A 26,875-nucleotide genomic window follows, 5' to 3' on the forward strand; every position below is an offset into this window, starting at 1 on the left:
TTACTAAAGACAGAGAGGTGTGGTACAGAGTTTACCAAGCACACAACTCTAGCACTCTAAGGAAGAAAAATTCTTTCTGTAGCAAATTCTACTGTGATCATGTTAGGCCTTGGCGCTGGACTCATTTAAAAGTATGTGTAAAAGCCAAAGAGGTGAAATTTAAGAAATCCTTAGGATTTTGTAGGGGCCAGGCTGTCTTTGTTTTGTTTATTGGGTTTTGGGAAATTTAAGGCTAGACTCATTGCGTTTCCAGCCACAGAGCGTGGCAAAGTAAATGTAACACGATGGGATTTCATTGTTCAATTGCTGATCACAGTTTGGCACAAGTGAAATTCCATATACAGTATATCTTAAGTGCATATTGGGCTCATGCTTAAAATAGTATAAGTGCATAAGGAAAATTAAAGTACAGGCAACTAAAGAATGGTTTACAACAACAATTGAAAGCAGTTTGGGTCTTTGAAGGCAGACAAGCCCCTGGTTGGTTATGCAGAATGAGAGTGTACCAGTGAATCAGCAGGCAAATTTTGCCCTAAAGCTGATTAGAAAATGAAGTAAGGAAATGATGCATAGGCTTTAGGAAAGCCTGGGAAGAGTGGGATTGATTTAGATTTGTGTCTTTGTCCAGATCTGGAGTTCATGGGATTCATGCTGGGGTGCCCCATCACCTCAACCCTCTGGGGCCTCCACGAATAAGCTTAATTAGTCCTTATTTCCTGTAGCATTCCCTCAAACACGTGGGGAAGCAGGAGCACTCCCAGGCCCTCCTGGAGATTGCTTGCTGTTCCTCAAATTATGCATCTGTAGGTCTTCCAGACATTTCTTACATTATATACTTTTTTTTCTTTCTTTTACATCCACTGTAAGTTAGTCACTAATTTCATGAACGTCTTGATTCGTGGGAAACAGAGACGCCAGAGTCTTCAGAGTTCATTTCTTTCGGCTGTAGTTTCAGGGAAAGTATTTTGTGTTAATAGCAACAAAAACGTATAGGGGCTGACAAGCCTTTACCCTCGTGCACACTTTGCTCCCTGCTCCTTCCCCCTTATCTGAGAACAGTTCAGTTTACTCAGTTTTCTTGGTGTGGCTTAGCTAGAAGGTGCTCACAGACACACTTCACTAAGTAAGCAGTTCACTTACTAAACGTTGGCTTCACTTATCACTGGAAAAGCTTTATCTCTCCATTTTCAGATCCGTGAGCTTTGTGGCACAAAAATCTGAGGACTATCACCATCTAATTGGAAAAAGTCATTATATTGAGTTAAATCAAGCTCATAATCACAAATAAATTTGAACATGTTCTCCCAGCATGTACAGCTCTGTACCATAACCTGGGTGATTATTATGCAGGGCACCAAGATGAAATTAAATGAAATGGACCAGAACCGAGGCAGATGCCAGGCTTCCCTGCAAAGCTGGGTCTTTGCTGCTGGTCTCCTCTCCCTGGATGTTATATAGGCTCTGGACTCCATGGAGTAATTTTCCACTTCTGCTGCAGGTAGAACAAGTCAGCCAGTTGGCCGTGTTTATAGAGGCAGCATTAGACTATCACAAACAGTCCACAGAGATCCTGCAGGAACTTCAGACCAAGCTACAGATACGGTAAGGACCTTCATGTTCATTATAAGCCGAGGGCTGCAGAGTTAAAGCCGATCGACATCAATCTGTCTGTCCATTTCCCCTTTCCCCCGTGTCATCCTGTTTTGAATTTTCTTTAGCTGGCTTTCGTGGTTGGGTGTGGGATGGGACTGAGAAAGTAAGTGCTGGCTCTGGCCAATAGGACAGAACCAGGAAAAGAGATCTGGCAGCTTTTCTCCTTTTTCTTTTCATTAAAGCCCTCTTTTGTGTGACCTGTGTTTAGGGCACCTGCCATGGAGATTAGCTCCTCCAGAGCTGTCCGGGCTTCCTTGCTGACTTGAGGGTTCAGCCCCCCATTTACAAGCTGGGGATGGCGACGGTATATACCCCCTCCCCAACATCTAGGGCTGTGGAGAAGAGTGAGATGATATTCAGAAAATATGTAAATATCGGTTAAAAAAAAAAGATGTGCTTTTACTTCAGTAGTACAAGTATCAGGCAGTAGTACAATTCAGTAGTACAAATATCTTCTTCAAAGAAAGGTTCTGTGTTCTTTATGGCTTTAATGATAAATGTATTCTATATTCTAAAAGTTAGTAGTATCATATATAGTATGCATGGAAACTCTACGAATTAAAAAATTGGGTTTAAGAAACTACCCTATTTTTTGATGAGGTTTGATAAAAGAAAATTGTGTTACACAGGATTATGGTAATGAATAAAATTGGTGGGATTTTCACTTGAATCAATGCTGTATTCAGAGGGAAGACAGAAGGTGTCCCCAGTCTCGGAAGCATCCACTTCCGTGGGCAGATAGTTGATCCAGTACTCAGATGAGCATATTTTCATAATTCTGTCTCTATCAGAGGGCAAAGAGGTAAGAAGGCAGCTAACGCTGTGAAGTGCACACTGTGTCCTGGGCACTTGCTGGATGCCTCAGAGACTGTGTGAGGTCAGATAGTCCTCTTCAAGACAAATTTCACTTAGAAGCTCAAACAGCTGAAAAACTGCATTTGTGATATCATCTCTATCACTGTGGGCTACTTGAGAATCAGAGTGTAAAAACCACCACCTGTGAGCGAGGTTTGTCTGCTCCTCAGGGCAGAGTGAATGCACGCTCGGAGGCTTGGCTTTCCTCATCAGATGTGCGGCTCATCTTGCAATGTGTGTTACAGGATATCAGCTGCATCCAACATCCCCAAACGAGAGTACAAGCCAAGGCCTGTGAAGAGGAGTTCTAGTGAGCTCAATGGGGTTTCCACCACCTCTGTAGCAAAGACCACAGGTAGGTTGACCATTCTAAGTGTGCTGAGTGTGCCCTTCAGTAAGGCACTTCCAGAAACATTTATTCACTGCTCATTGCTGGGTCTTTCTGTGTGAATACCCTGAGACCCTGAATTGTTTTCTTTGGCTGTTTGATAAATCTCCCCCCGCCCAATAATACTGCTTTTTCCTGATTCCTGTTTTCAGGACTTTATATAAAATTTTGAAAACCAACACCAGGAAGAATTCCATCACCTGTTGCCTTCGAATGTGGCAATTAGACCCTTGGCCACAGAGCCATCACTGATCATTGCCACATTATCATTTATATTGAAATGTTTAACTCTTTCAAACTATTTTACTAATTTATATTTTTTTAAAGTTTGAATTAGCATTCTGTTGAGTATCTGTTATATGCTAGACCTGTCCCGAGTGCTTCATTATTATTTTTTTAATTAGACAAATGACATAAATATATTCTTGAGTAAAATAATCAAACTGAGAAAAAAAATACATATAGTATAAATCACTCTGTTGTCTTTTATGATCACTCAGTCCATCTCAGTCCCCTTCCTAGATATTAACATTTTCATACGAGTACTGTCATATCTATTTTTGTGCATGTAGTATATGTAAATATACTATTTTTTTTTCTCTTTTTTTTTAAATGCAAGATCATACCGGGAGTATTGTCCTGCAACTTGTGTTTTTAAATGTGCCACTATTTCTTGGAGTTTTTTCCATGTCATGCATATAGATCTATTCCACTATTTTTAATGGCTTCATAGTTTTCCATTGTACCATTTCCTTATTAGTGGACGTTACGGTTGTTTACAGTGACTTGCTAAAATGAATATCCTTTATCTGCCTCCATATGCTGGAAATGAAATTACTGCATCATAGTGAATGTACATTTTATTTTATTTTATTTTTTAAAAGATGGCTGGTAAGGGGATCTTAACCCTTGACTTGGTGGTGTCAGCACCATGCTCTCCCAAGTGAGCTAACCAGCCACCCTATATAGGGATCCGAACCCGTGGCCTCGTTGTTATTGGCACCACACTCTCCCAAGTGAGCCGCGGGCTGGCCCTGAGTGTACATTTGAAATGGTAGTAGATATTGCCAAAATACCCTCCAAAATGGTTACACTATTATTAATGTTTGAATACCTGCTTCCCTACACCCATGTCATTAGACATCAATTTCTGCCAAGTACTCAAGGGGGAAAAAGGGCATTCGATCTTAATTTGCCTTTCCATGATTACTAGTGAGCTTGAACATTTCTTTCTGTATTTTAATCTGCTATTTCTATTTCCTCTTGTCTGAATTATCTGTTATGTCATTTATTTGTTTTCCTTTGGGTAGTTTGCTTTGTCTTGTTGATTTATAGGAGTTCTTTACATATGGGGATATTGATAGATTTTTTTCCCCAGTTGGTGATATATCTTTAAACTATGATTATGGAATGTTTTGTTTGTTTGTTGTTTTTGCTGTGTTATTTGCTAAGTTTAGTTTTGTTTTGAGCACACAGCTTTTATTTCGATGTGGTTAAATTTACCAACCTTTCTGCTTGTGACTTTTGCCTTTTTTGCCCTATTCAGAAATGTCTTCCTATCCCCAAAGTTATTCTCCTACAGTTTTCTACTACTTTTTAAAAATCTTTTCTCAATATTTAGATCTTTATCATATGGATTTTATTTTTGTAAAATAAAAGAAACTGCCAGACTATCTTTCAGAGTGGCTGTACCATTTCACAATCCCACCAGCAATGTATGAATGATCTGGTTTCTCCACATCCCTGTCTGCGATTGGTGTTGTCACTATTTCTTATTTTAGCCACTTTGACAGGTGTGTAGTGATATCTCATTGTGGTTTTAGTGTGCATTTCCTTAATGATTAATGATATTGAACATCTTTTCATATGCTTATTTGCCATTTGTATATCCTCTTTGGTGAAATGTCTCTTCATGTCTTTTGCCTATTTTCTAATTGTACTGTTTATATTTTTACTGTTGACTTTTGAGAATTCTTTATATATTCTAAATACAAGTCTTTTGATATGTATGTGGTTTGCAAATATATTTTTTCACTCTGTAGTTTATCTTTTTATCCTCTTAACAGGGTCTGTCATGGATCAAGTATTTTTAATTTTGATAAAGTCCAGTTTATTGATTTTTCCTTTTTTAGATTGTGCTTTTTGTGAGAAGTCTAAGAATTCTTTGCCTAGCTCTAGATCCTAAAGATTTTCTTTTATGTTTTTCCTTAGGTCTCGGATCCATTTTGAGTTAATTTTTGTATAAGCGTGAGACTTAGGTTGACACCCAGTTGCTCCTCCATGACACACTGCCCATACACGCAGCACAGTCTGAAATTTCTTTCAACACTATCACTATCCTTTTCAATTAAAAATAAAAATTATCAGTAATATGTATGTATAGTTTTAAAAAGGCAAATGTAGTTGCCTCTACCTCTGGATGAAAACATGGGAATGCCCTGTGACTTTTCTAATAATTAAAAATAAAAATTTTCAGAGTAATATGTGTATAGTTTAAAAAGAAAATGGTACAAGCTTTTTCATGAAAAACCACAGTCTCGCCTCTCCTTTTCTCCCAATGCTTATTCCCTACTCTTAGAGAAAACCACTTTTAGCACTTCTAGCTATTTGTTTGGTATTTAACTCCATTGTTGTAAATAATGTGCTTATATTACTATTTCTTGATTTTTCAGTTTTGGATAATGTATATTGATTACCTGCTATAGAAAGTGAAGATTTAGCTCCCTATCCTTCAGTCTCCCATATACTTCTCTCTCCCTCCATCCTTCCAATTTACTTATAATCACTATTTTTGTTAAATAAATATTCATTGTGTAATCATCACTTCCATCATGCAGGACTCTTAAAGTGCCCCCGCCCTCTTCTCTGCTATTACGTTAAACTGCCTTCACTTTTAGATAAAAACAGGGGCAGTCTCTGTGAGTTCTCCAGTCACATTAGTGTGTCAATGCAGGCTCGGGCATTAGTCAAAATTCTAAGGCCCGTGCAACTGTCAAAGCTACAATCTCGATTTAAAGCTGGGTTTCCCCAAGCTCTGGCCTGTTGCAGTGGGAAGCTTGGTGTTAGGCAAGAGGCTATTTTGGCTTCTTCTCTCTTTCCTCATCTGCTGCTTCTGTTCTTAAATCTCCAGGGACCATAATTCAGGCTCTTTGAGGGCTCTTTTAAAAGTCCCTCTCTGTCGATTGGATGTGAAATAGGAAGAATGCAACACATCCCACCTCCTCCACACTCTCTCCAAAAATTTCCCTAAAAATCCATTCAAATCTCTACTTCCCGACCTTTTTATGCCATAGATGCGAGTTGGAGTTAGGAGTCATAAAACTGGTTTCCCTCACCTCTTCTGTTTTTGCTTGTTTGTTTGCAAGTTCTACATGGTCTTTAGCATATCTTTTTTTTTTTTTTTCCTTCAGTTACGGCCTCAGCCAATCTTCCATTTTTACATTCTGTAATAATTTACAATTTTATGAACATAAAAATAATGTTCACAGCAGAATCACCTAGTGTACTATCATTACTTTTCCATTTTTGCACAGCTTTTTGTTGACTTGATCACTGTAGCCTCATAAGTTTTGAAGTCAGGTGGTGCTAGTCCTCTAACTTTGGTCTTCTGTTTCAAAGTTCTTTTGACTACTCAAGTTCTTTGCATTTCCGCGTGAATTTTAGGATCAGCTTTTCCATTTCTACAAAAAAAAGTAGGCTCAGATTTTTATTTGGATTAAGCTGAATCTATAGATCAATTTAGGGGAAATTGACAGTTAACAGTACTGACTGTTCCAATCTTGAACACAATCTATTTTATTTTTCATTTATCCAGGTCTTTCTAAATTTCTCTCAGCAATGTTTTGCTGTTTTCAGTAAGAGTTTTTGTACATTTTTCACCGGTCTCCAAATATTTCATATTTTTGATATAGTTGTAAATGCCATTTTTATAAAAATTTTTATTCCCAAAGTTTTCATTGCTAGTGTACACTTTTTCATTGCTAAAAATACCACTCGTTTTTGTATACCGATCTTGTATCCTGCTGTGTTGTTAAATTCATTTATTAGTTCTAGTAGCTTTTTCATAGATTTCATAGTTTTTCTATGTAGATGATGATGTCATTTCCAAATACAGACAGTTTTACAGGATATCTGGATGCATTTTATTTTTCTTGCCTTTTTGCACTTGCTGGAACCTCTAGTAAAATGTTGAATAGAAATGGCTACAGGCAGTGGCCTTACCTTGTCCCTGATCTTAGCGGGGAGCTTCAGTGCTTTATAATTAAGTATGATGTTAGCTGTAGGATTTTTTATAAATGTCTTTTATCAGATTGAGGGCATTCTCTTCTAGTCATAGTTTGCTGAGAGTTTTTAATCTGGAATAGTTTTTGGATTTTGTCAAATGCTTTTCTTTGGAATCTGTTGAGATCATTTACTTTTTAATTTTTAGCTTGTTAATATGCTAATTTCATTAAATTAATTAAGTCAACCTTGCTTTCCTGGGATAAACCCTTTGTCGGAAAGTTTTTTATTTTTTTTAATTTTAATTTTTATTATTATTATTATTTTTTAAAGATGATCGGTAAGGGGATCTTGACCCTTGACTTGGTGTTGTCAGCACCATGCTCTCCCAAGTGAGCTAACCGGCCATCCCTATATAGGGATCCGAACCCTTGGCCTTGGTGTTATCAATACCACACTCTCCCAAGTGAGCCACGGGCTGGCCCTGAAAGTTTTTTAAATAAACTTTTAATTTTAGAATAGGTTTAGACTTACAGAAACATTGTGAAGACAATAGAAAGCATTTCCCCTACCCTATCCATTTCTCCTATTGCTAACATCTTATTCATATGGCACATTTATTATAATTAATGAACCTATACTAACTCATTATTATTAACTGAAGTCCATACCTTACTCAGATATCCATAGTTTTTCCCCTACTGTCCTTTTTCTGTTCCAGGATCCCATTCGAGAACCCCCCTTACACTGAATCATCACGTCTCCTTAGGCTCCTTTTGGCTGTGATAGTTTCTAAGACTTTGTTTTTAATAAGCTCGACAGTTTGGGGGATCACCATCCAGCTATTTTGTAGCCTGTATCTCAGTTGGGATTTGTCTGATGTTTTTTCATGATTAGACTGGGGTTCTGGGTTTGGGGGAGAAGATTGTCGAGATATCAAGTGCCTTTCTCATCCAGCATATCAAAGGTGCACACTCGTGCCATCAGTATGACTGATCACTGTTGATGTTAAATGTGATCAGCAGGCTGAGGCAGTTGGTCAGTTTCCTCCTCTGTAAAATGACTCCTTTTTTTTTTTCCTGTGTGAAGGTTTTTAACTAGAAATTCAATTTTTTTAATAGATACAAGGCTACTGAGGTTATCTGTTTCCTCCTGTGTGTGAGTGAGCTTTGGGAGTTTGTGTCTTTCGGGGAATTTGTCCATTTCATCTAAGTTGTCAAATTTACTGTCATAAAGGTGTTCACGATATTCCCTTATTATCTCTTTAAGATACATAGAATTTGTAGTGAACTCTCTCATTTATTTTTGAAATTGGTAATTTGTGTCTTCTCTTTTTCTTTTCTTGGTCATTTTGGCTATAGATGTGTCAATTTTATTAATCTTTTCAAAGAACCAGTTTCCTGTTTCTTTGACTTTTCGCTGCTGTTTAGTGTTTTCTATTTCATTGATTTCCACTTTGATCTTTATTATTTCATTTCTTCTTGCTTTGGATTTCATTTGCTCTTTTTCTAGTTTCTTATAGTAGAAACTAAGATCATGGAGTCCTTTTTTATTTTCTAATAGGTGTGGTTAGTGCTATCATTCCCCCCCAAGTGCTGCTTTTGCAGCATCTCATGGATTTTGATATGTTGTGTTTGCATTTTCATCTCTTCACAATCCTTTCCCAGAAGACAACCAGTCATCCAGCTTGCAGTATGCACTTAGGCTGAGCTTTGGGCATCCTCAGAATCCACTTTTGTAATATCCCTCTTTGGGAACCATTTTGAACTTGGTTTCTTCCATCTGCTGCTTCCCATCTTTCAGTATTCCCCATATTCCTCATCATTTTTGGTCTCCCAGTACCGTCCATTCTTCCTTTCCAACATTCTTTGGAACTTAAAAAAAAAAATCCCTATTTTATAATTGATAGGGATTTGGTCAACGAAAGGAAAGCTGAGTCTTGTACTCATCTGCCTGTTAATGCAAACTACCTTTAGGTTATTCGATGTCATATGTCCCACTGGATGCATCTCTCTCTGCTGTCACCCAAGGTGGCTTTAGGTGCTAAATGGATATAGACATAAATAACCTTTAATCATTTCATAAGAAAATATTCTTTTTTCAATTCTCTTTTACTCATTCTGATTTCAAGGATATAAAGCCACAGTTTTGTGCTGGAATTTTTTTTTTATTGAAATATAATTGTACATATCTGTGGGGTACAGTGTTGAATAGCAATACCTGTGTGCAATATGTGATGCTCAAATCAGGATAATTAGTGTATTCAACATTACACAATGTAATCATTTTTTGTGGCCCTTTACCAATTTCTCACTAACCACCCCTTCCCCTCCTCCTTTCCCACCTCTGGTGGCCTCAGTTCTGTTCTCTCCTTTTGAAAGTTCAATGAATTATTGTGATTGTTGTGTCTTTCTTTCTTTCTTTTTTTATTTCTTTTTTTTCGCTCCCACTTATGAGTGAGGATATGTGGTATTTCTCTTTCTGTGCCTGGCTTATTTCACTTAACATAATTTTCTCTAAGTCCATCCATGTTGCTGCTAATGGCAGAATTTCATTCATTTTTATGGCACAGTAGTATTTCATTGTGTAGATATACTGCATTTTCCTTATCCAGTCATCAGTTGACAGACATTTAGGTTGGTTCCATATCTTGGCTATTGTAAATAGAGCTGCCATAAACATGGGAATACAGGTATCCCTTCTACATGATGATTTCCATTCCTCTGGGTATATACCCAGCAGTGGGATAGCTGGGTCATATGGCAATACTATCTGTAGTTGTTTGAGGAATCTCCATATGGTTTTCCATAATGGCTGCACTAATTTACAGTTGTGCTGGAATATTTTTATTGTCCAATTTTAACAGAGAGAATTGGCCTCAGGTTAAAAGCCTTTTGCAAGCAAGAGTACCTAGCTTAAATTAGTAAAATTGTCTATTTTTCATCATAATTATTTTCATACTTAACAGTCTCTTTATAGCATGTGGTACTAGTTTTCAATAGACATTTCTGAGGTAATGTTTTATTTAAAGTTATTTGAATAAAACTGATTTCATTACAAAATTATCAAGTGGATTCTCAAGTACAATTCTCTGAAGATGTCTTTTGTAATACTAGTTTCTGTTTTAAAAAGGAACCAGTGCAACACTCAACAAAATAAGATTTTCTCACTCATGTAACAGTGGGGAGAATATTCCGAGAGGATGGGTGGTTCTCGTCCAGAGACTTACTCAGGGGCCTAGGCTGATGGCAACTTTGTCATCTTTATCATGTGGCTTCCAAGTTGTTGCCACTCCAGCCAGCAGGGAGGGAAGAAAGAACAGATATGTTTAGGTTAGACATTTCCTCATAAGCCAGTAAGGTAGACGTAACACACTCACATTCCAGGCATGAGAGCTCAAATGCCCATAGTTAATGGCAAAGCAACTTGGGAAATGCAGTCTCTAGCTAGGCAGCCACTACCTAATTACAATAATGTTAGTCTGTTTGGTCTGCTAGAATAAAATACCTTAAACTGGGTAACTTATAAGCAACAGAAATTTATTGCTCCCAGTTCTGGAAGCTAGGAAGTCCAAAATCAAGGTGCCAGCAGATTCAGCATCTGGTGAGAGCACATTCCTCATAGATGGTATCTTCTAGCTGTGTCTTCACATGGTGGCAGGGGCACTTGAGCTCCCTTGTGCCTCTTTTATTATGGCACTAATCCCATTCATGACAGCTCCACCCTCTTGACCTAATCACCTCCTAAAGGCTCCAACTCTTCATACTATCTCAGTGGGGATTAGGTTTCAACATATGAATTTTCAGAGTTATCATAGGCAAAAGTTTTACCAAATGTTTTGCCATGTTCTAATAAGGGTCACTGACTTTCATGCCTGTTATATCTGTTTTCTCTTCATCTCTGCCTACCTGCTGAGTCAGTGCCACTAATTTTAGGTTTGATTACCGTGACACCCCACTTCTGGCACTAGTTTTTATATCAGTAAGGGTAATAGTATCTACTGTTCTAGAGAGACTCAAGAAGGCAATGGTTCAAACAAGATAGAAATTAAAAATGGAAGTCCAGGGCCAGAGATTTCCTCCCAAGGAAATGAGCCAGAAGTGACTCATATCACTTCCCCTCCCATTCCCCTGGCAAGAGCTTAGTCACTTGACCACATCTAGCTGCAAAGATTGGGGGAAGGTGAGTTGGAGATCCACATCCTACCTGTAATTATATTACCATGGAAGAAGGGAAGAGTAGGCTTTGGTGGCCAGCTTGCAGTCACTACCACATACATTTACTCCAAATTTATTATGGATGAAAATGAATGTTCTGTCACTCACTACTCTCTATAGGGTCCCTCATAATTAGTTACTGTTGGAATATGGTACCAGGTATGTTCTGGCAGTGTGGGAATGTACATTGGGTTAACCTAGGGGTTGGCAAACTTTTTCAGTAGAGGTCCAGATAGGAAATGTTTTAGATTTTATGGTCTCTATTGGGCTATATGGTCTCCATTTCAACTACTCAACTCTGTTGTCAAAGCACACAAAAACATCCATAGATAATATATCAATGAATAGGCATGACTGTGTTGAATTAAAACATTATTTGGCTCACAGGCCATAGCTTGCCAAGCTCTGACATGACTCATTGGGAAATCAACTTAGCAGTATCTATCAAATTTGTATACATGTTCAGTGGCTTTATTCCTGGAAATATATCTAAAGAAGTAATATAAGCAAAGCATATTCATATATATATGTTACAGCACTATCAAGAGAAACAAAAAGTTCTAAGTGGGAAAAACCTAATGACCAATATTTATTTACACATATTTCTCAATAGTACGATAATGATTAAGTAGATTATGACATATCAAATAGGATACTACGCATCTATTAAATTTATTAATATGGAGATTATGTACAAACATAAAAAAGTTTATGGTATGATATTAAGTGGAAAAGACAGACACAAGGTTATAAGTATACTGTGATTACAACTCGGTAAATATATTTCTGCATGTGGACCAGGCTAAATGGTAGACTTATGGGTAGTATTTTTCTTTTTTTGAGATATTCTTTAAATTGTATTTCAATAAAAATATTTGAATAAACAAAAAATGTATTTAATAGCAGGAAAAGTTGATGGCTCTTGAAGAATAGGTGTACTTCCTTTTCTAAAGAAATTATGTACCCCATTAGATTCTCCATTTGCTCTAGTTACAGGAAGCTCAACACCAAATGTGAGGTTCAAGCATAGCACCGTTGAAATGACTGTACCTAGTGTATGTGCCTCTCCCACCCCTTTACTGAGGGTGACCGCACATCCTATTTTGCTTGGGACAGCCCCGGTGTATGTCTATTGCTCCAGTGTAATTTTTAAAAGTGCCCTCCTCTTTAATTTCAAAAGTTTTGTTGTTTGGATGAAAATTATATTGCTTTCTTACTTTTTATGGCTTTACCTTTCTCCTTTTGGTCTGAAAAAAACTTTATTCTGAATATGGATGTTATCATAAGCCACTTCAAAATTTCTGCTTAGAAAGAAGATGGATCTAAGCAAACTAACTCAAAACTTTGAAAATGAGTCCAACCTCAGCCTCACCCTCCCCATATATCATATTTGAGTTAAGCAGAACCCAGGATCCCAGAGCTCAGACCTTGCCACAGTCTCTACCCTTTTCCAGCTTGCTCCCAAACAGGGGGTTAGTTCTTGGAGACAGGACCTTGGGTCAGGCTTCCAAGACACCATGCCCTTATTTGCCATAAGAGAGAACTCAGCTTTCTTTGATGTGACCTCTCAGACTGGCAGTGTGGAGAGTGTTGAGTCCTATAAAAATGAAAAGGTATTTGAATTAAAGTCTCACTTAAGGGCATAGGGACCTAGCATTTATTTTAGTGCCTACTAAATATGCCAGGTATTATTATCTGATGTTTTATACACATGACTGATTTCATCCTCCTAACAATACTGCAAGGAAGTGATAATAATAAAAAATAAAACAGTAACCAATAATATAATTAATGATAATAGCTACATTATAGCTACACTTACTGGTACTTGCAATGAGTTAGATATCATACTGAATACTTTACATACATTTCTAGTAATATTTTTATCCCCATTTTTGAGATGAATAAGTGGAGGCTCACAGAGATTAAATGAGATTTTCTCAAGGCCACAGAGCCAGTAAGTAGCACTTTATAGATATTTCATTTTATATCATTAAGAAGGAATACTGGGGAATATTACAAAATGTTCAAGATCATCAGGAATGATTTATTGCCCAGATTCATGATCCCAGGGAATCTGTGGTTAGCAAGTGGTCGCAAAGGGAGCCCGCTGTATGCATCAGACTTGGAAGAGAAAACACTGATAGGACAGTGAATTTTTTGGCTTCCTCATACAGCCTGTGCATGTCAGTGCTTTTGTCCTATTCTTCTTGGCCAGTAGCTCAGTCCCTGGGCAGATTAAGTTGTTAGAAGGGCGATGTTCAGCCAGAGATCACAGATGTGCGAGAGACGGCTTTTAGGAAGGCTCAGTGTCCAAAACTCAGTGTCCACAGCTGCAAACTCCACTATGTGCCACTGTGTGCCATTTGTCTGTGCCTTCCCTAGGCTGCCTCTTCTAAGTTTCCCTCGGCGGTAGCTTTAAGTCCCCCTCTCGCCCATCCAGCATTGGGCTTCCTTGATTTGTGGGTGGAATTTGCCAGTGTAAAGGGATCCTGTACTGTTTGTTTCTGAGGCACAGTTTCAAAAGAAAATGGCTTTTTATAGCCTGCATTAATGGGAAATTACTTTCCATTAGGATTCTGAATGATTTGCACATAATGTTTATAAAGTGAAGGAAAAATGTCAAGCATTTCACTAACAATTTAAAGCAAAGCTCACAAGACTGCCAGAAATGAATTCCAAGAACATTTTCTTCGTCATTTCTTCTTTCTAAAGAAATAAAAAAAGAGAGAGATGAAAGGATGTAGGTCAATTAGGCAGAATGCATCCTGGGACTGAGATGGAATCTTTGATAATATCACTGCTAGGTAGTTAAGAGAATGGATAAAGTGAGCCAAAAATGGGGAAGGGGAAATCACATCTTGAAATGAGGGATTGCAGACAATATCCAAGTTTAGGCCCTGGCTGGGAGACATGACCGCCTGTCCAAGCGTGAGTATGGGGACATGCTGCCTCATCAGAGCTGCCCCTCCATCCCCAAAGAGAAAAGGGGGCCAAGAAATGTCCTTGAGCTGAAATGTGTACCTGGGTAGTTCCCAGAAAACTGTTGATTTTGAAGAAAATAGTGTAGGAATGTGTGCCCTGTGCTCAAGTATCTTCCCCATCTCTGAAAAATTTTTACCAGGTCTCACACTGTCACTTACTGAATTATAAATTTAACGACTAAAGGACAAAGTGTATTTCACCTTTTTTTATCAAATCATTTTTTTTGTGTGAAGGTTTTATTTCACTGAAATTCTTAAACAGGGTAGCACTTTATATAATCACAACTGGGGGTTAATACTCCCATGCTCCGAGCTGGGATATACTTTAAAAATGTAGAAGGCTGAGATTAGTTAACCAATGTGCATTCCAAATGTGTGCCACAGGCGTGTCGGAGTGAGGCAAAATAAATCTCCCAAATGGCTTATATTAAGACATTCTCACTCTCTTTAGGTATAAAAGAGACTTTTATAAATTTCTTGACACTTCTAAGGTGGCTCAGAAATAATTTCTAGAGACGAAGTCATTCCCTTTATTGGAGCAAAATCTCTAGGATTACATTAGAAAATAAACATTTATTCAAAAGTGAAATGTGAAGTTTGAAAATTAAAGAAGACGAGCACTTTGCAAATAAAAATATATGCATTTTCTACCTAAATTTCCAAAGAGGAAATTAAAGTTTTTCTCTTCATTCCTTCCCTCTCTTTTCTTCTGTTTTTCTCCCCTGCCACCAGCCTTCCCCCCACATCCATTTCTATATATTTTATCAGTAGTGGTTCAGAGAGTTAGAGAAAGAGAGAAATGAACAAGGAAGTAGGAAGTAGTGTCTCACATTGTCAGTCAGATTCTGGCACTTAGTAGCTGTGTGACTTTGAGTGAGTTTTTTAACATCTCTGGACTGATTTAAACTTGTTCCTAAATGAAGTGATTGAGCTTAATACGTTCCAAGGTACTTTCTAGCTCAAAATTCTGTGGCTGCACTATTTATCTTTTATGAGTACTTGGCATTCTTAAAAAACTTGAAAAGTACACAGGTCGAACATTTAATATTTTCTGTATTTTAAATAAAATTGAAGTGTGAACTATGTTTAATACTGTTGATCAGTAGCCATTGATGCGGGAAAGAGGGAGAGACTTTCTCTTATTTTCCAATCTGAAGGAAGCTTTGGAGGGAAAGGTTTTCTCACTGCAGGGAATGGTTTCCTGTAATTCTTCTAAATGGTCTATAAAAGGAGTTTTTGAAAAGCCATAAGATATAACTTCTAACTTACTTGTGGGAATTTCAATACCACTTAGCTGAAATAGTTATATGATTATATTATCTCAAATGCTGCATATTTTAAAATCTTAATATATATTCTACAATGATATGTATGATCTTTATGCTAAAATTTTAAGTACCATTATCTAGATATTAATATATATACTATGTTTTAAAAAATAGCATAGAAATCAATTGTTTCCAGGGATTACAAACAGGACAGCTACAATTCTAGGGGACTCTATGTTTGAATGCACATGAATGACACCCCTGGAGTTGTCCAACAGATGATGCGAGATTATGGGAATGACAGACATAGGAAAAGTTTAAGAAAATAGTGCAAGGCCAGTGACAAAAGGCTGACACCAAACCTCCAAGATAGGACCAGGACAGAGAGAGGCGAATCTATAGCCAACTAGAAAACCCTTGCCCTCTTTGGAGGGGATGGTCATTGGTCTACAGCAGCTGCACCTTGCCCAAGAGTGTGGGCCCAAGGTAGCCAGCCTTTCTGATTTTTTAAGAGAAGCCAGAAATCATATGTTTACATGAAATCTACTGATTTTTAAATATTGGCAACTAACCCACATTATAAAAAGCAAGGAGCAGGCCAAACAAGGTACCATCCGCAAGCTGATCCAGAAAGCCACCTCTGATTAAACCAGCCATTTTGTTTTTCCCATAATTCAGAGTGGCAAAAACAACCCACAGATATTGGACCTGGATGTAGTAGAGTGGTCACCTCCCAGGAAGTTTTGGTAAATAAATGGGCTGCAGCTTCTGAGGTATCTGCAAAAGTCATCTCAATAGACAAGTAAAGCTTTGTAAGGTGGAGGACACAAACTTTATTAGTTAAATCCATATAATATAAACTGTGTAAGTTGTGGAGGATTGGTATCAAGGTTAAAACAAATCACACATGCTTATTTTTATATATTTTAGTGATTAATCTTGAGTTCCATTCATAAGTAATTTCAATAAATTACATCTCTCGTGGATAAAAACAGGGCTGTTATTTCTAGGGTTTCTACCATCATAGAGTGAGACTTAAAATTTGAAGATAAGGATATCAAGACCCAAAGGTGACCTAATCCAGAGCTAGGACCCAGGGATCTAAAGTTTTTGTCCAATTTGCTCCAATGGACAAAAATAATGATTTAGAGATGTCAAACAAAATGGTTTTTGTGGTATTTATCAGAATTGTACACTAATGTTGTTTCTGGGTTAGCTAAAGGGAAAGTATGAGCTTCAAAAGATTTTGCTACAAGAGTCTGAGATTCTAGATTGGAAAAAAAAATTACAGCTTTTGAAGGGAGTTTGAACCACGTATGCTCACTGTAATTCAACAGAGATGGTATCTCACAGGTTGAGCACGGTGCCTGGCCCAGAGTATAAACGCGGTGAGTGTTCAAGAATGAGTCTGAATCAGAAATAAACTTGAAAGTTCCATATCAGATCATTGCCCCAGAATGGTAGGAGGTGAACGATCTAGTCAGATGGTTGCAAATACAGTGAAATCTTGGGGTGATCGTGGTTGTGGAACCAAAGCCTCCAGAGGAAGACAGGTCCCATTCCTGACCAGGCTGCTGACTCTGTCCATTAACAGGCACCTTCCTCTCTGCTCCATAGCTGCCCTAGGGGTAGCCTAAGTAATAAGGAAACACCTTTGAACTTCCAGACTTCAGACCAGGTAGTGAGCCCACCCAGTCCAAAGGGGTGTTCCCTGCAGGCCTTACTGTGAAGTGGGCTCTGGAGTCAGAGCAAAGTCAACTTCATACCTCCAGGTCTCAATTTTGTCATGTGAAGAATGAGGATTATCACCCCTGCTGCACAGGATTATTCTAGGGATTAAATTAGATCATGTAAATTAGAGGTGCTGGGCACGTACTTGCTACAAAGAACCCACAGTACGGCGGTTGTTAATGTTACATAATTGGTTATCTGATTTCCCAGCCTACAGCAGACTGGAACCAGCAGATTAGAAAGGCCCAAGGGACTGCTTCGGAAGGGCCCACTGGCAGCAGGAAAAAGTGACAGGTCGCAGCCCGACTACAAGGGAGGCAAGAGAAAAACTATAAAAAGCAGGAACAAAAACTCAAAAGACACAGCAATCTGGGGCTTTTACTAAAAGGCAAAGAGCCCTCCTCAGGTCAGTAGCTTCCGGGAGACTCTACACCTTGTACCCTGACAGGGACTCATGTTGACAACAGTTGTGTGAGTTACTTCTCTCTCTCTCTATTCCCTTTCCTGCCCCCCCCAATAGGTGTGGGAAGGGGGTCATAGTTTGTCTTTCAGGGGGGATGCTCTGACCAAGTACTTCCAGGTCATGAAATCCCCAAAGTCAAGGCCAGCAGAGAAGAAAAGAGCTCATTGAGCTTCTTTGACGATCTGAGAATAACCGAAGTTCAAGTACAACAAAACAGCTGTGATATTTAGTGCTTCCTCCACCTTCACCTCCCTCAAAGTCAGGGCGAGAAATAGAGCCCATGAGTGCAGACTTCCAGATCCTGGCATAGAGCAGAGAAAGACAGAGAGAATGAGAAGGCCAGGCTGCAGAAATGCCAGTCCCTTCTGATGCCATCTGTACTCTGGTGTCTATTCCACCACCTTCAGTGGACACCATTTTTAAGTGAAGCCTTGAGCTTCTCACTTTGAAGCCAGAGCTCAGGCTCAGGAAGGTGAGATTGAGACAAAGTGCCTGAAGGTCATCCTTCAAGTGTGATTGGCAAGGTTAGGTGGGACCTGGGAAGACCTTTGAGGATCAGTGTAAGGTGTAGGTGGAGGAAGCTCTGAGAGAGCCTGACAAGGCCTGGGAGCTCCCCGGGGCATGACGAGCCAAGGACCCAAAGGCTCATTCCAAGCCCAGCTGATGGGCCAGCCCTGTGGCTGGGGTTGGCTTGAGCATGGAGTGGGGATAAACTCACAAGCTGATGCTTTTGAGAGGGGCTCCACGACACAGCGGTCAAGAGCACAGACTCTGAACCTAGACAGAGGTCGGGTCTGAGCACTGCCTGTTAATTGCATTGAACCTCTGTATGCCTCAGTTTCTCTATTCCTCAAATTGGGGGAAATAATGGTAACTAATTGTAGGATTTCTCTAGAAATTAAATCCATTACCCATAGATAGTTCTCGGAGGCACTTAGAATATTGTCCTGGCACGTGGTAAACACCAAAATCTGAGAGTTACTATTTCATCACTGCAGCTGAGCAGGGCTGAGGAAGCGTGGCTTGGACTGCCACTACCTGAATAGAATGTGCTCAGCATTTCTGTGTATGCGAGGAACCCTTTGCAGCAGGGATTTGGGCAAAAAACGGTGGGGCTGGGGGAAGGGCATTGCAAAGAACTTTCCTGCTGTTAACAAAAAGGGGGGACCCTATACTGTTAGGTACTGGACCATATTATTGCCAAGAGGGAAGTGAAATGTATTTTAGGAAGAACAGGTTTTCCCTCCCTGTTGTTTGTTGCTGATACAGTACTGACTCACTGGTCATCTTAAAACACATGTGGTGGGGTCTCTCTCTCTGTCTCTTTTCCCTAATGGTGTGGAACAGAGCTTGAATAATAAATATTTAACAGGGACACTCCCTTTTCTCTGTTAAAATAATCTTTGTTTCAATACTTTAACAAGGAAGACTGTGTTTTTCCCACCTCTCCTCTCACATTACATGAAAGCCAGGTCTCGGGAGTAAGAGAAAATAAACACAGGCTGCTCAGGGAGGGCACAGGGGCTGAAGGCTTCTCGCTGGACGGTGGGGATTTCAGCTGCCTCTTCTGCAGCACATAGATCCCTGCAGCCAGAGAGGAGCCCACCTGCAATTATTCTTAGTGCTATCAGGTGCCACCACTGACCATGAGAAAGCATGCAGGAGGGGGAGGAGCAGGAGCAGATGCAGGACCGCAGGTTGTCAACAAAGATGGGATGCTGGGTAGGACTGGTCATACCAGAAGTTTTCAGCAGAGGTGCTGGCTTCCAATGATGGGAAGCGAGGCATCCAGGCACCTTGGAGACGCTGTGTTTCATACAGTTTGAAAGATCCCACTGAGGAAACATAGCCCAGTCTGCTTGGACTTTGGGGTTCCATGCACGGGGACTGGGACTTAGCCTTTGTGTCAAGCGAAAAATTCACACACTCACTCAGGTGGGCAGAAACCCTGTATTTCTCTTTAACTGAACTGAATGTGCTCATGAGCCTCCATTCAGACCCACGACGGAAACAACTTAATCTTTTTTCCATTTCTACTGTTAGCCAAAAAAAAAATTTTTTTTTTAATGTTTTTTCCATTTCTTCTAATGGTGGAAAAAACCATAATCTTGCCATTTCAAGGTAATTCACTCTCTACCAATAGAAAGCATAGACTATCCATTATTATTTAGTCGATTCAGGATTTAAACACAGTCAATTCAGAGTTGAAATTCCCTATCAGGGCTGTTGCTTTTCCTCAGAGGATCTCCCCTCTTGCCCTTGTCTGCCCCTCAATGTTGCCTGGATGCCTGGGGGAGTTGGTGGGACAGCATGGGGACAGGTGAGGAATCTTGCTTCCATTGTTGAGGTGACCTGTCATGGGAGGCCTGGGGCCTGGGCTGGGATCCGCTGACATCTGTGGACCATGCCTCTGCCTCTGGGTGGCCGGATCTCTGCATTCTGAGCCCTGGGTACCTGCTCCTAGGCCGCCTCTGGCCTAACTGGCCCCTCAGCACTTCCTCACCTCCTGCTGGGACCTGGAATTTGTTCACAGTTGATGGTGAGCCAAGGGTGGCTCCCTCAGGTCCCCTCTCTGCTCAGTTACAGCACCCCACCACGTCCTCCAGGCTCCAGCCACAGGGATGTCCATGGCACTTTGGGAACCTGTCTTCTCCCAGAGTTCTGGTGGGGAGTGAGGCCTAAGACCCTTACCCCCAGGTGGACTCCAGGGAGCATTTCCACCTTCTTGCCCAACCTCTTCTCTCTCCAGGCCTCTTTCCACTTCCCTGCCTCCAGGAAGAGCTTATATCTCTTCTCTGAGCACAGGAAACTGCCCCTCCCTCTCCATGGCTTATAATAAAATCTCTAGGCTCTGAGTTCTTCAAGCTTTGGTTCTTTGGAACCCAGGAGTTTCTCTCTCTCTCTCTTAAATCTCATAAAAGCCTACCTGGCTCTGGCATCGAAGTCTGAAAGCCTTGGCTTTCACAATGTTTCACAACTGAAATGGCATTATTTTGGAACTTAAAAGCTAAACATTCACTGCTTTGTTCAAGGCTGGGTTCTGCCGTCCCCCTCAAGTAAGGGAGGCCACAGCTCATTGGGTTGAGGGCTTCAGGCCACAAAAATGACCCAGAATGAAAAATGCAGTGGATGATATTTCAGAATATCATCCTGCTGAGTGTGTAATTCAGGACAGCCAGCCTGAGCTCTGGTTGGTGTGGATTTATCAAGTGCCTGCACTGCTGAGAATTATGCTCTGTGCTGCGTGCAGTGCGGGGGCGGGTGGAGGGCCAGGTGCACACGCGTGACTTAAGTCAGGGAACTCTTGTACCGGGTCTCTCCACTCAGTGGTCTCGGGAGAGAGGCCATGTCTCGGGTTTATGTGCTGATTGAGTGTGATATGAGGGCTGGTCTCTTTCCAGCTCTCAGAATATCAAAGTGGGCAGTGTGGCAGTGGTCCCTCGCCTGGAATGAATGAAGTGAGAAGTGAGTAATGTGCCTTTTCCCTGATTTGTTCAGTGTGTGTGTGCAGAGTGCGCACATGTATGCACATGTAGGGGGGTGGGCTTGGACAACTGCATGCCTGCCATTTAGTATTTATTTTGGTCATTGCAGGTAGCTTAGAGAGTAAATTGGAGGGAAAAAGATATATAGTTAGCCCTGCAGTCAGTGTGATAGTCCACAAGATGTCTTGGCAGCCCTTAGCAGTGTCATAGATCATGGAGGAGGTGACATAGAGCAAAGTAGATCATGGCCTGGGGTCTGGAAACTTGGTATCTCATTCTGGCCTAGCCATTAGCCCTGGAGCTAGGCCAATGTGACCTCTCGGATGCATTGTTGCCTCCTCTTCCAAAAGGGGTGTTCATGGAAGACTGCCAAATTCCCACTAGCATTAACATTCTGTGTTCAAGGAAGTGCTTCCCAAGACTACCACGTGGTTTGGCACTTGACTCCTTCTCGGATGAAAACTGGTAGTGGGAGAAATGCTACAAGAATACTAATCATTTTTTATATACCACATTAAACCAGTTATACATTAATAAAATCGACTTTGACTCATGGCTCAAGTTACTGTGGGTTTTCAGGGCCCAGCCCACACCCGCCCACCCAGATGTGTCCTGTCTGACCAAAGGAAAATGAAAAGCTCTGCCTTGTGAACACTCCATTCCCCAGTGCTTTGAAATCATTGAATGTTATTCTGTTCAAAATAATGAACTAAGCCCCAGTTTTTAAATCCATCTACTCCCCAACTCCCAGACTTGGGCTTTGAGTGTCACAGTAGGAGCCACCCAAATGCCAGCAGCATCAAGTAGATCCTAGAGGTTATAGTGCAGGTGGGTCCGGATTAGAGAGGCTGATGTATCTGTAGGTCACCACCTGGGAGAGGGCGAGCTGCCTGCCAAGCAAAGAAGAGCCCCCGCCGCGCCTCCTCCCGCTTCCCCTCCCCACCAGCTGAAACTCCTTGACACGCCCACGCTCTGGGGAAAGAAACTCAACACTTGGAGGGAGGGAAGGGCCATTACGCTGCTGGTTCTCAGCCTCCCCTGGACATTGGAAAGACCTGGGAAATTTGAAAAATACTGATGCCAGGGTCTCTCTGCCAGAGCTTCTGATTTAATTGGTCTGGGGTTTAGCCTAGGCAGTGGGCTGTTTCATGTGCCACCAACTTGGGAACCATTGTCACAAGAAGGCAGTGGGAGCCATGTCAGTACAACCTGGTGAACTTTGCTGACAAGAGCTCCTTGGGTGGGCCCAGGCTTTGGTGCTCATTCCCACCCAGACATGGCCAAGTGCTGAGAAGGTTATAGGAGTCAGTGGCACTTATGGAGTCCTGTTTACGGAGGCCTGTCCTGTCAGAGAAATGGGTGCTACTCAGTGAATTTCAAGCTAGTGAAACAAACAATAAAATCCTTCTCACAGCAGGAAAACTCTCCTGCCCCGACCCTTCCCTTCCTCTCCCCACAGTGCTGCCACCTCCCTACCCTTCCCCAGGACAAAGGGGCTTCTCATTTGACCAACCACAGAAATACTCAAATTTACCCTTTCTCTTTACATGGACCTCAAAGATTTGGTGAGGAAGCAACATAATCTCTAGCAGGACTTGTGTCAACTCTCACTTGAAGTCTAGAGGGGAAAGAAATGTTTCTAGTAATAGAGAAAGGAAATAACAATGGAAAGCATAAAATAGGGGGCAGAAGTAAGATAAAATATGTCAGATGTTCCAATTGTGTGAAAGAGTTAAACCCTCTTCTTTAAGGACAAAAACTATAAAACTGGCATGGTCTTGCTCTGGGATACTGCCTTCCCCTCCCTTTTCTCAGCCTAACTCTGCTGGTATTGGGGGCAGTGGAACCTAGAAGAGCCTTTTCCATAATGAGGCAGCTGTTGATGGTGAGGTGGCTTCCCTGATCTTTCGATGGCCTGCTTCTGTCTACTGGTGGGAGCCTCTGTCTGTGTGTTGGTCTCCATGTAGATGGGTGTGTAGTGTCCTGGGGTGAGGTCTGGCTTCCTTCCAGGCCCATCTTTACAGACAATCATGTCTTCCTTTGGCCTTCTCCCCAGTGGTTCATGCCCTCAGCCCCCTTTGGGTGGGGCATCATCTCACTTGGCCAGGGGGCTGCCTGGGGAGCCCCTCAGCCCCTGTCCACCCTCCCCCCTTTGGCTCCTTTGCATAGAAATGTGGGAACTGCTGAGGTCTTTTAGGGGCTAAATATTTTGTATCACTGGAGTGGGGTGACTGTGTCTCCTCCCCAGATACACTAAGTCATTATCCTAAGCTATCCTAGAAAGCACCCTATGTTCAGAAATCCTTAGGCTTGGGACTTTTTTTTTTTTTTTTAATTATCAAGATTTGAATATTTTAGAAAATAGAAAAAGAAGAAATGTTTAATTTTTTAAATAAAGCTAACATAACTCTGATACCAAAACCTAGCCAGAATACAAAAATGAAATCATTTCACTTTTAAATACAGACACAAAATCTTAAATATAGTAACAAATTCTAGCCTTAGGATGAAAGCATGATACAAGAACCAGTGTGGTTTCAAGTGGTCACTGATTAAAAAAAAAAATCTCCTTAATCTTATCAATACTCAAAGAAAAAACAAGTATGATCCAGTCAAAATTGAAATGAGATTTTTGTGAGATGAACTTGACCCATTGATACTAAAGTTTACCTACTTAAATGATTTCATGAGAATAACTAGGAAATTTTGAAATAGAAAAGTGATGACTAGGAACTTGCTTTAACAAGTTATTATTAACATTTATTTTAAAGCTACAATATTTAAAATGATATTGTATTGTTACCAAAATGAATCAGTGGATCAAAATAGAAAATCCTAAAATAGATCCAAGTGCCCATGATAATTAAAATATACGATAAAGGTAGTATTTGAAATCAATGGAGAAAAAATGGATTATTTAAATAAATTACATTGGTGTAACTGCTTAGGCATTATTAAAAATAATATATCCTTACCTCTTTTTGCCAAAATCCAAATGGCTTAAGAGTAAATGTTTTCTAACACACACACACACACACACACAATTAAATAAAAATACTGGAATAAAATTTAGTTGAATATTTATATATGACAGTGGAGGATAAACCATGAATGGAAAGTTTGATTAGTTTGACTGCTTATACTGTTCTAAATTTCTATATGTATGCCAAAATAAAATAGAAACCCCATTCCCTGCCCCGTCACCCACATGAACTCCCAAAACAAAATGAAAAACCAGATGATAAGCTGGGAATGATATTTGTTCCAAACATGACACTTAAAGGGGCCAATATTTGTACTATAAAAGGGGCTGCTAAAAATTTCAAGAAAAATAATGATATAATGATAGAAAAATAAATTGACAGTAAATGTCAAATATCTTGGAAAAATTCATGTCTTAGGACCATCAAATTGCCTTCCAGTAATTTATCCTCAGGAATTAATTGTGGACATTTGTAGTATACACATATAAACTATTTTTCAAAGAGTTGTATATGAAAGCCAAGAGAGAATTAAAGAGAAAGAAGAAATTAATGAAGAAAAGAAGAGACAAAGAGAGAGAAAGAGGAAGGAAGGAAAGAAGGAAGGAAGGGAGGGAGGGAAGGGAAGAGAGAAAAATAAGGAAGGATCTTAAATGTCCAACATTAGGAGATTAGTTAAAGAAATTATGTTACGTTGATAGAGTTGACAGCTGATCAGTAAGTAAAAGTAATCTGGGAAGATGTTCACAGTAGTTTGTATAAAAAGATTCTTTTATGAAAACTATATGTAAGTATATACACAAATATATTCATAAAGACATCTGGAATCTGCAGGCTTAACACACACACAGTGGTTATCTCTGGGTTAATATGTTATAATTGACTTTTCTCAATTTTGTATACATGTATTTTCTTTTATAATTACCATGTTTTAGTTTTGAAAAAAAAAATGTTTTAATGTTATTCTCAGAACTCCAGGCTTGGTATCATAACCCAAGATGTTAGGCTGGTCTGTAAAATTTCCTGCTCATTCTTGTCCTGGTTCCTCTCTTCCTGTCCTACGTCCTGCCCCTGTCCCAGCTCCTGGTCACCAGTTCTAGAAGGCTCTCTCTGACCGCCGAGGCCTTCCTTGACTCCTCTCCTCAGAGCTGCTGAGCCAGGAGCGATCCACCACCTCAACTTTGTACTTTAAATGCTTCCCATGTATTAGCCGGCCTCAGAGAAACTACAGACCTATGAGGGCAGAGGTGGGGCTTTGTGATTCTTCTGTCTCTCCCTAAGGGCTCCAGGCAGAGCTGAGTGGCTGCTTCAAGGAGATGGGCTGGGCATGGACCCTCTTCCTGGGAGTCCTGACAAGACAGACACTGGCCCAGAGTCAGCTCAGGCACCTGGGAGAGCTGAGGAGGCCAGAGACAGTGACACAGAACCAGCGAGCTGTGGGGAGCCAGCCCTGTCGGGGGAGGGAAGCAGGGGCCTGCTGTTAATGGTCTCGCCAAGCTTTCCCACATTTCCAGTTTCCCGTGATAATTTGTCAGTTAACCTGTGCTTTTTGTCTCCATATCATGTGGACAGGTTCTAACGTTCCCATGGACCAGCCCTGCTGTCGTGGCCTCTATGACTTTGAGCCAGAAAACCAAGGAGAGTTAGGATTTAAAGAAGGGGACATCATTACATTAACCAATCAAATAGATGAAAACTGGTATGAAGGAATGATACACGGGGAATCCGGATTCTTCCCCATTAATTATGTTGAAGTGATCGTGCCTTTACCTCAGTAAATGTGTAACTCCAACTTTGGACATACTTTCATAACTGAAATGAATTCACACCAGTGTTGTTTCAGTGTGGTGTTCTGTGACATCGTTGCTCTCTGACCAACTTAACGACTTTTGTATGTGGGTTCTCTTTATAATGTATTTTGTATCAATTTAATTTGTATAAATGATTTTCCTGTCCTAGCTACATGAAAATATAGTTTTCTTTTTTGCTGATTGTCCTAAAAAGTCATTGGTTAAATGTGTGTATCTCCTGTTGCTAAAAATAAGTCGCACCCACTGCCGTTATGTCAGCGAATTGCCTATATTCCTCAGCGGCGAGAGAATGCCACATCTGAAACTAAGAAATGCTAAATATTTTGTTTCTTGACATTACCGATGGCATCTGGTCTTTTCCCTTCATCATGTTTTAAGCTTACCTGTGAATAGCCCAATAAAGATGACACACTGTGTTGGCAAAAAGCGTGGTTATTTTTAACGTTGAATGGGTTTTTAAGCATAGTCTTCCAGCTGCAAAGTCCTCCTGTGCCCCATGGCTGACCACGAGGTCACAGTGCGGGTGCTTAGATGATCACCCCAGACCGATGTCAGCAGGCCTGAGAGCGGCCTTCACTTTCCACCTGACTCAAACACTGCACACACCCTCCTACCAGCCAGGAGATGGAAAACCCTTCCATCTACTTTTAAGTTTATTTATAAAAGAGCCCAGCTCAAGCTTCTGCTGCTGCCAAATATGGGTGGGTTCAATCAAGCAAGTCCTGTTATAGACGCTCAGTAAGTAGCATGATCAGGAGTTGGGTGAAGTGCCAATAACACAATCACTCAGGTTCAGTGAAGCAGCCCCTGGTCTTGCC

General features: G+C 40.4%; 1 protein-coding gene across 1 annotated transcript in view; it reads left to right on the forward strand.

The window, feature by feature from the left end:
- SH3GL3 (SH3 domain containing GRB2 like 3, endophilin A3) overlaps window positions 1–26,024 on the forward strand; it is a 40,475-nt gene extending 14,451 nt beyond the window's left edge. Inside the window, exons 4-6 of the mRNA XM_063091262.1 lie at window positions 1,499–1,602; window positions 2,754–2,863; window positions 25,819–26,024. Of these exons, the coding sequence (XP_062947332.1) occupies window positions 1,499–1,602; window positions 2,754–2,863; window positions 25,819–26,024 (420 nt within the window). The remainder of the gene's footprint in view (window positions 1–1,498; window positions 1,603–2,753; window positions 2,864–25,818) is intronic.
- Window positions 26,025–26,875: the final 851 nt, after the last annotated feature.

The sequence above is a fragment of the Cynocephalus volans genome, chromosome 3 (assembly GCF_027409185.1).
Source record: "Cynocephalus volans isolate mCynVol1 chromosome 3, mCynVol1.pri, whole genome shotgun sequence".
Lineage (NCBI taxonomy): Eukaryota > Metazoa > Chordata > Mammalia > Dermoptera > Cynocephalidae > Cynocephalus > Cynocephalus volans.